General features: G+C 40.2%; 1 protein-coding gene across 1 annotated transcript; it reads right to left on the reverse strand.

Moving 5' to 3' along the window:
- Window positions 1-1,925: 1,925 nt before the first annotated feature.
- LOC105893240 (sialoadhesin-like) lies at window positions 1,926-6,952 on the reverse strand. The gene is made up of 8 exons (XM_031562611.1): window positions 6,838-6,952; window positions 5,483-5,548; window positions 5,074-5,144; window positions 3,822-4,166; window positions 3,420-3,662; window positions 2,845-3,189; window positions 2,494-2,748; window positions 1,926-2,355 (listed from the first exon to the last, which is right to left on the reverse strand). Exons 3-8 carry the CDS (start codon window positions 5,126-5,128, stop codon window positions 2,075-2,077), a joined length of 1,524 nt encoding a protein of 507 aa, XP_031418471.1. The 5' UTR covers window positions 5,129-5,144; window positions 5,483-5,548; window positions 6,838-6,952; the 3' UTR covers window positions 1,926-2,074.
- Between the last annotated feature and the right edge of the window lie 3,528 nt (window positions 6,953-10,480).

A 10,480-nucleotide genomic window follows, 5' to 3' on the forward strand; every position in this document is an offset into this window, starting at 1 on the left:
TAATTAGTATTACTGTAGAAATTATAACATGATGCTTGAACTGAAATCATTGCACATCTGGGCAGATAACTTGAAAATCTTCAGATTTCATGTTCTATTGCTGCTGCATTTCTTGAGTTCAAAACTTACATGTTACACTGATCTGTACCACTGGAGATCTGTTCTGTCCAATCTCATTCCCAGCCTCACAGTAATAGATTCCATTCTGCTCAGAGCTGATATTTGCAAAGCTGATATTCTGACTTGATCCAACTGGTGAAGATTGATCTCCACTCTTCTTATACCAGGTGTAGGTCTGTGCTGGTGGGTTGGCATCACTGCTGCAGGTCAGAGTCACTGAATCCCCCTCCACTGGTTCAGCAGAAGGATGGACTGATGCCAAAGTGTTTCTTGGGCCATCTGTCAGAAACATTTGATTTCAGATTATCACTTCTGATTTCTACGTTCAAAGAAGGCTGAACAGACAACATGAAGCTTTGAACAGTAAAGGACTGAGTGATGCCAGGGTATTCCTGGGGGAGTCTAGATCGTCAGAAATATAATTAATGAATTAAATAATTAATTAAGTAATTAATATAATACCATATTCCAATGAACTTTTAGTTCACTGTCAATCTGATCAACACCTCCTCAGCTATAAGGTCAATTACGCCTTTACCCCATGCACTCAAAATTACACTTTGATGTCATGACTGACTGGATGTTTTCAGAAGCAGTTTACAGTACTCACAAAGGGTAATGTAAAAATAAAATTGAATTTCATGAAACATGAACTGTAAATCAGAGGTCAGTTCCCACAATGTCTCATCAACAGCAGATAAATCAACATTGATTATAGTGGAGAAATCAGCAAGGGTTTCTCTTTCGTCATTGCAATAACAAGGTATGACTTTAACTTGACAAATAGTTATTTGGATTTCACAAGAAAATGAAAAAGAAAGTATAATAAGGTATGATTTTCACTTGGCAAAAACATTATCGTCTAAATTAATATAATTTTAGTAACTATAAAATGATACTTGAACTGAAATCATTGCACATCTGGGCAGATAACTTGAAAATCTTCAGATTTCATGTTCTATTGCTGCTGCATTTCTTGAGTTCAAAACTTACATGTAACACTGATCTGTACCACTGGAGATCCGTTCTGTCCAATCTCATTCCCAGCCTCACAGTAATAGCGTCCACTCTGCTCAGAGCTGATATTTGTAAAGCTGATATTCTGACTCGATCCAACTGATGAAGATTGATCTCCTCTCTTCTTATACCAGGTGTAGGTCTGTGCTGGTGGGTTGGCATCACTGCTGCAGGTCAGAGTCACTGAATCTCCCTCCACTGGTTCAGCAGAAGGATGGACTGATGCTAAAGTGTTTCTTGGGCCATCTGTCAGAAACATTTTATTTCAGATTATCACTTGTGATTTCTAAGTACACCGAGGGCTGAACAGACAACAACAAGGTTTGTACAGTGAAGGACTGAGTGATGCCAGTGTATTCCTGGGGAGTCTAGATCTTGAGAAATATGATTAATGTACAAATTAATTTAATACCATATTCCAATCAACTTTTAATTCACTGTCAATCTGAACAACACCTCCTCAGCTATAAGGTCAATTATGCTTTACCCCATATACTATAAATTACACTTTGATTTCATGACTGACTGGATGTTTTCAGAAGCAGTTTACAGTATTCAAAAAGGGGAATGTGAAAATAGAAATAAAATAGAATTTTACGAAACATGAACTGTAAATCAGATGTCAGTCCCCACAATGTCTCATCAACAGCAGATAAATCAACATTGATTGTAGTGGAGAAATCAGCATGGGTATCTCTTTCTTCATTGCAAAAACAAGGTATGACTTTAACTTGACAAATGGTTATTTTGATTTCACAAGAAAATGAAAAAGAAAGTATAATAAAGTATGATTTTCACCTGGCAAAAACATTATAGTCTAAATTACTATTAATGTAGTAACTATAACATGATACTTGAACTGAAATCATTACAGATGTGGGCAGATAACTTGACAATCTTGAGATTTAATGTTATATTGCTGCTGCATGTCTTGAGTTCAAAACTTACATGTTACAGTGATCTGTACTGCTGAAGATCTGTTCTGTCCAATCTCATTCCCAGCCTCACAGTAATAGAGTCCACTCTGTTCAGAGCTGATGCTTGCAAAGCTGATATTCTGACTTGATCCAACTGGTGAAGATTGATCTCCACTCTTCTTATACCAGGTGTAGATCTGTGCTGGTGGGTTGGCATCACTGCTGCAGGTCAGAGTCACTGAATCCCCCGCCACTGGTTCAGCAGAAGGATGGACTGATGCCAAAGTGTTTCTTGGGCCATCTGTCAGAAACATTTGATTTCAGATTATCACTTCTGATTTCTACGTACAAAGAAGGCTGTCTCCAGTGTCTACTCAGGAATCTAGTTTAGTTATGTTAAATTTCATTACAAAAGACGTTATGAATCTCATATACTTACATCTGACACTGAGAGTCCTTTCCGGTGATCTGTGATCCTCATGTCCCTGAAGAGCACAGGAGTAACTTCCTGTATCTTCAATGCCAACTGATGGTATGTTCAGTGTCTTGCCAGCTGTGTGGTTACTACCAATAGCATGTGGGTTCTTGTACCAGATGTAGGTGGCGTTGTTACTCAGACTGCAGCTGGTGATACAGGTTAATGTCACTGTGTTTCTCTCTGTGACAATTGCAGGATCCACCAGTACTTGCAGTTCTGAAAAATAGCAGTGTAATAATAGAATATATACTTATATAAATAGTGTAATCACGATATAATCAGTGTGTAATCAGCTGTAATCATGCAAATTACCTATAACTGAGAGTTCAACATCTCCACCAGAAAACTTTCCTCCTACTTTATCAGTTATAAACCTGAATTGAAAACTGTTTGAGTCTCCAGTGATCAGGTCTGTTATCCTCAGAGTGTGGTTATTTGTCTTCTCTTCAGAATAATTCACTCGACCATGATAACGTTCTTCCTGTATCAAATCCTTAGGTTCTTGACCAGATGGCCATGTTCCCTTGATAAACCAGAATGCTTTTGTGACTGTATGATCTGCAGGGTACGTGCAATAGCTCTGGAATTCCACCGAGGAGCCCTTCAAGGCACAGATGCTCTTTGGGGTGTACGTCACACTCCAGCAACTCAGAACACCTGAAACATGGACACAATCAACACTAGGGTTATTCAAGGAAAATTATTTCCTAGACATTATTAATCATCATCATGAACAAATACAGAGAAATTAACATTAACATTACTTTGTTAAATGTTCAGTGACATATTTATAGTGTAGCTTCCTCTTTTTCATTAAGACTGCAGAATTGCTTAGTGGCAACAAAATTGCCAAAAAACAAAAATGGCAAGAAGTGATATTTACTTACACACAGAGAGTGACGGGTGACCCTCATGTCCTCTTACAGCACAGGAGTAATAACCAGCATCCTCTTTGCTTACTGAGGTTATGGACAGGGTGTTGCTGCTGGTTGGGTGTGGGTTAGTCAGAGGCTGTGAGTTCCTGTACCAGATGTAGGTGGGGTTGTTACTCAGACTGCAGATGGTGATACAGGTCAGGGTCACTTGATTGCCGTCTGACGCTTTTTCTGGACTCACTGTTACAGCAAGATCTGAGAGCAAAAGAAATGTAGTATGATTGCCATGCTTCAAAGAGCATACATATGTGGAAAACATATATCTAAATGTCTTTTACATAGTGTGTCCATGAACAGGAATTTATACAAATGAAGTGCTTTTAAATATTAATTACAAATTTCTGCATTACTTACGTCTCAGAGACAGAGTGACCTCAGATCCAGAGAATTTCCCCTTTGGGTCATTAGTTAGGAACCTGAATGTGTATTTTTCTGCAGTGTCACTGTCTTTCAGATTCTTGATTCGTAGGCTGCAGTCGTTCACTTTGTCACCAAGATATTCCACACGCCCCTGATATTTGGAATCCAGACTCAAGTCGTCTGCTTCATCACCAGTGACCTTTTTGATGAACCAGAATGTTTCTTTGATTTCAAGATGGCTCGGATATGAGTAAGTGCAGGAAATGTCCACAAATGACCCCTCCACACCACAGACATTGGTAGAGGAATAGGTCACCTTCCATTCCTGACCAAGAACACCTAGTCACATATTAGAGAGAGGTTTAAGCATTTTGGCTTCTGGACCTTTCACAAATGCAAAGATCTGCCTTAGGTTTCTGATTTGGCTGCAGTTGGTGAACTGGGTTGAAGTGCATTGTGGGTATATCTTCATACATATTAAAGGAGCCCATATCCTTGTAGACCATCACATTACACTCAGTCATATGTTCATTGCTTTCTTATTCATGCTTTGCCTCATGCAACATCAGCATTTTGAAAAGAGAGGTTACAGTCTGGAGAAAACTTGAAATTAAAATTTTGCCATTGATGCACGTTGTGTCAGTATCCTAAGACTCTGTTTACTTGTGGCCCTCTGCTGGCCGTTTTGAGTTTTGTCCTTGTGTGCTTTTGTTTGTTTTTGTTTACCATGGGCTTGTTGCCCCGCCCCTACTTCCTGCCTTTTTTGTATTGTTTTCCGCCATCTTTGTTTCCCATCCTGATTGTATTACCCAGCCTACTTACAGTTTACACTGCTCTGTCTGTGCCTCTGTGTCAGATAGTCTCGGTTCATGTGTTCATTCAGTTCATGTGTTCATTCAGTTCATGTTCCCAGTTTGTTCTGACTACAGCTTTGTCAAAGCTTCTGCCTTTTTGTGAGTTTTTTCTGTTTGAATTGCCTGCCTGCCTGTTCTATGGATTACCTGCCTGCCTGGACTTTGAGTGTTTCCTGATTTTTGTGGATTACTTGCCAGACTAGCTGCGAGTTATTATGTTTTTTTTTGGGAACTGGCAGCCTACAAATGAACTACAAGAAGAAATCTATAGTTGGGCACACTTGGGTCTCTTATGAACACAGACATGACACGTTGGAAACTAATTTTGACAAGAGAATGTCCAAAAGACCCACCCCTAGGCAAATATGTATATAAATGCAGGGCTGAATTACCTGATAAAATGCAAAAGACTGTAGTGAGAACTACAGGGCCTTTAGTGACTGACATGGGTGCACCAACATGCCTATAAAAAAGACAAGCCATGTCACTTTGGAAACAGTAATACATGTAAATATGATTTCATGTTAACTAGGACAAGAACAGAACACTAGTAGCCTACCTAACCTTGTGTGCAACAGAGACATACGTTTAGCATTAACAATGTAATAGGCTTAAACTGCATGCTAAAATAGTAGCATAACACTTAAATGGGGCAGTGAACAAAAATGCAAACTTAACAGGAAAATAACACTTTTTACTGCTGTAAATTGACAAAGTAAATCATTTCAAATAATGTTGTTTAACATAATTTAAAAATGTTTAATTCATAAAACAAAAAAAGGGTACCTATACTGTACTCACAGATTTTCTCTGAGACGGATGATATTTGCAGACGTAGATCGAACGTTTTGAATGCGGTTATGAAACCTGGCATGAGCAGAGACAAACATGCTGACACAGAGAGCAAGACACCACTGCCCCTTTTCTGAAAGAATAAGGGCTTAAGAAGTGCATGACCATTTGATAACACACAGACACACACATTTCAAACCCACCACAGTCTTCATACGCAAACATGCACTATGCCACTGAATGGGGGACATTTCAACAACAGCAGTGTGGTGAAGTCTGACAATGTTGTGGAATTTGCATCCACAGGAGCGGGACAGACGCGGTGGTCCCTTTAACTATCAGTAACTAAGTAGGGTGAAAAGGGGACCGTTACAACTTCCCATTCCCAATTCACATGAAAAAGACCACAACAATAAAAAGACAATATGCCACTTTCTTTCATATCCATACGGCCTGCACACAGGCATGCATATCTTCAGTACTGTGCACAAGTTTTAGAAATAGCTGACACAGTGCTCTAAAGTGAGGATTTTAGAAGTTTATATACATAGATACAGTAAATATAGTGAGGATTTTAAAACTGTATGTACATATATACAGTAAGTATACAGTACATAGTATATATACACTTTACATAAATATATACAGTAAATGCACAAACAAACACACACACACCCCTCCCCTTGTCTCTGTCTGCATGTGCTTGTTTCTATTAGGCTTGCAAAGGCTTGTAGTTCCCTGCACTGTGACAAATTTGTCAAAGAAAAAAAGAGAAGAAAAAAAAAGCATCATCCGTTTACAGGGAAATATCTAATCTCCTGGATAACAGTGGTGTACATTTACATTGCATAAAACACAGAAGAGTGTTTTTTTGTTTGTTTGTTTAATAGGACAGCTCCTCAAAGTAACGGTTAACCTGGTTCCCTTTCATCAGTCAGCATTGCAATGCATTCATGGGTGTGTATGTGCTAATCAGTGGAGAATATCATAGATATGTCATAGATATATAAAGGGCAGCCACTGCACTGGACCAACAAGGCATACGCACTGACACCCATCTACTCCTTCAACTGTATGAGCGAGAGGCCTTATGGACTCATCATTATAACTTATCTTATATTATTATTACTTTTCTTATAACATTTGTCAAATGAAAATTGAAAGAGCAACAGGTATAGGCGGCTTGATGGTTCAATTCAGCACAGCTAATAACTTTGTAGCAGGGTAAAGTTCTAGAGAAACTCTGACCATGGTTCACTTTTCTACCTTTCAAAACTGGAACGAGCTGGGAACATATCATTTTTTATAGGGTAGAGTTTTTTTAATGATAACAATCCACTAAATAGGTAAGATATTGCACTTACTTGCGTTTGTTGAGGAGGAGAGACAGCTGCTCTGAAAAACTTCTGTAAAGCTCCTGGTAGAAATTGAAATGTGTGTGTGATTAGGGGAGGTAGGAGGGGCTGGTGAGATACTGTATTTCTCTGTGGGCAGTCTGAACTGAGGCCTGTTTTTGCAGGGGGATGAGTGGCATGACCTGCTAGAGAGAGACAAAAAGACACCCTTCAATCATGATTAAAGATCAAAGGGGTACGATGAATGGGTCATGAGAATGTCAGGTGGGTCAGGTGGTAATGCATGAAGGATAGGTAGGTTTGGTGAGAACATATTTCCAGTGGGTATGAGTTGTGATTTTTGGTGTATCTTGAGGAGAGGAGGCGTGTGGAGGGTTTTCACGGGGGGATGAGTAGCATGACCTGCTCCCCTCCATTGCCATCACCGATCTCCCCAATACTTCCGCCTTACCAGTTGTATCGTCCAGCTGGGTTAACTAGTGTCACTTAGTATTTCAATCCCAAAAACAGTACTTCTTGCATGTACGACCTAAGAGAAAACTTCCTGCCAGGCTTCGTTTAGTGTGATGTGAGATAGTGAGCTTTCCTCCAACTATGTGAGGGCCAAAGTGCGTATTTGTGTGTGGGAGTGGGTGGGTGTGAGTGTCTGTGTGTGTGTGTGTGTGTGTGTGTCTGTGTGTGTGAGGTGTGTGTGTGTGTGTGTGTGTGTGTGTGTGTGTGTGTGTGTGTGTGTGTGTGTGTGTGTGTGTGTGTGTGTGTGTGTGTGTGTGTGAGAGTGTCTCTGTGTGTGTATGTGTGTGTGAGTGTGTGGGCGTATGTGTGTATGTGTGTGTGCTTGTGTAAGCATGTATATGTCCAAATTTGTCTGTGTGTGTAGTTTGCTCTTGTGTGGTGTTTGCAGTGGTGTGTATTTGTGGATTGGTGTCATGGTGTCGAAGCACTCAGTAAGCACTCTCTCTCATTCGCTCTCTCTCCATCTCTCTCTCGTTCTCTCGTTCTCTCTCTCATCTCTCCCTCTCTCTCTCCTTCTCTCTCTGTCTCTCTTCCTCTTTCTCTCTCTCTCCCTCGCTCTCTCTCTCTCTCCTCTCTCTCTTCCTCTTTCTTTCTCTGCTTCTCTCTCTCTCTCTTTCTCTCTCTCTCTCAGTAAGCACTCTCTCTTGACACATTCACAAACAGTCAAACTGTCCTGCCTAACTGTCCTGAAATAAACAGTGCTTTAATCACACTGATTAACATCAGGAGTGCTTGAAGCAGGAATAGTCTGAAGATATGCACGGCAGGGAGAATCCAGGGTCAGGAGCGAGATCCTTTACCTTACACATCAGGCCCATGGACAGCTCCTCATAGAGGGGAAATAGGGGCATGTCTGAGGCACAGCATGAAGTGACCCTTGTTTATTATGCCATGACCACTGGATTCAGAGAGAGTATCTAGACGTGTACTTATAAGTGTTGACAACTAAAGTGAGCTTTAGTGCACTCTGTTAAGGGCTGCAGATGAGTTGGAGTTTGGATGACACTGATATGGAAATAACAGCTAAATATAGAGAGCAGAACACATAGACTGGCACTTTTAGACATGAGATACTTCCTGTGTGTCAGTAGGGAACAGGAGTTGTGAAACAGTCGAATGTTGCTATGACAATTGGGGGTAAACAGACTCTTCCTCCACGATTAGAGGGATTGATATGATTCAAAATCGCCTTGCAGAGTTGACAGTATTTACTCAACTCAGAGCATAATTTGACATGCCTTTTACTCCGTATAAGTTAATCAACAGCATTCATTACAAGGGCTGGTCAAACGATTATAACTTACTCATCACAAATATCCTCAGCGGGGTCTAAACGAAGCTCAAAGTGTCCTCACTGTCTTCACCATTTTCATCCGAGGAGTGGTTGTCCTCCTTACTCTCCACAGCAAGTTCCTCCTGGATCTGGTGTGAAGCCTCAGCAGCAGAGATGCTTAGCGGCATCTTGTAGCTCCTCAGTCGGTATGAAAACAACCCAACATGTGGACTTGTTTATCCTGGTGAAATGGGCCGTTTCCTCAGGTTTTCCTGCTATGTCATGACCCAATAGCGATCGCTGATTTACCTTTCCATTATCTTATGAATAGCCCTCAGAGACTGAAATGTTCTTCCTACAAAGTGCTTTCATTTCCTTTTTAGGTTTGACTGTATATATTCGAAAGGTAGACGATTCAATGTTTCTGGGGTTGTTATATTTATGTCTCTAGGACAAAAACTCACTGAGCTTTGAAGGCATATTGACACAAGACGACAATATTGCCATATTGGATTATCCACGCCAACCCTCCACACACACACACACACACACACACACACACACACACACACACACACACACACACACACACACACACACACACACACACACACACACACGCACACACACACACACACACACAAACACACACATTGGCATAAATCATCCCTAAAGATCTCCTCTAATGAACAGTGAATGTGAATAGTCAGTATTAAAGTAAAGTGCTGTGTCATAATGTCTTACTGCCAGAGTGTCAAAGTATCAAAATCTCCCTACACTGCTCCTGACAGCCTGCATGTTTTCCATTGTTTTTTAATCTACATACCTGAACACATACCGGAACACATCTGATTTGCATAATAAACAGTGCTTTAATCACACTTAGGGCTGCAGATGAGTTGGAGTTTGGTTGACACTGATATGGAAACAACAGCTAAATATAGAGAGCAGAACACATAGGCTGGCACTTTTAGACATGAGCTACTTCCTGTTTTTCGGTGGGGGACAGCGTGTTGTGAAACAGTTAAATGTTGCTATGGAAATTGGGAGTAAACAGATTCTTCCTCCACGGTTAGAGGTGGAGGAAGATATTGATTATGTGTGAAAGAAATATGCTATATAATTATTATCATGATGTGTTTGTAGTTTGATATTAGTCTCAGAGGTTCCTTTGTTCTGATGAGAGGAATTCTATCTGTGAGAACAGAGATGTTAAACTCAGACCTGTCATTTGATGTTTAGGGTAGGACTGAATTAGGAGACCATGTGTTTATGTGAACTCATTCTGGACTGTTGTGTTAAAGTCTGGGTTTGGGGGTCTTAGGTAAACATTCTTATCTCTTGGAACCAGAGTACGGGATGGTACAAGGGGGGAGTGTTTTCCTGCATGTTCTGTGATATTGTCTCTGCATAGAGTCTGTTACATGGTACCAGGGAAGTTAGTGATGGGTTGAACAGCGTTCTGAAAGCACTCCATTCCTCTTTGGAGGAGTGTAGGTTGAAGAAGCGGTCTAACACCATTCACTCCTCTTTGCCAGAGTAAAAGTCAATTATTTATTATATTCTTGGTTGTGTGTCTTAATTCTGAGGTTAATTACAGTCCTAAAAAGGGTGAAATAAATCCCTAACATTATGTTACATATAAGGATATATGTATGTATGTATGTGTATGTGCAGATGTTTTTTAACCCCTAGTTGACCTTCTCCAAAATAACCTCTGGTCTCTGGAAGGGCTCTGTAAGTACTAAAATGTTTTTTTTTTAGTTTAGGAAGCTTAAGCTGATGGAAAAAATAAATGTTCTCATCTGATCTCACTACATTTAGAAACAAAGTAATTCAGAAGATTCACAATGCATATTGAACCGG

The sequence above is a fragment of the Clupea harengus genome, chromosome 24 (assembly GCF_900700415.2).
Source record: "Clupea harengus chromosome 24, Ch_v2.0.2, whole genome shotgun sequence".
Classification (NCBI taxonomy): Eukaryota; Metazoa; Chordata; class Actinopteri; order Clupeiformes; family Clupeidae; genus Clupea; species Clupea harengus.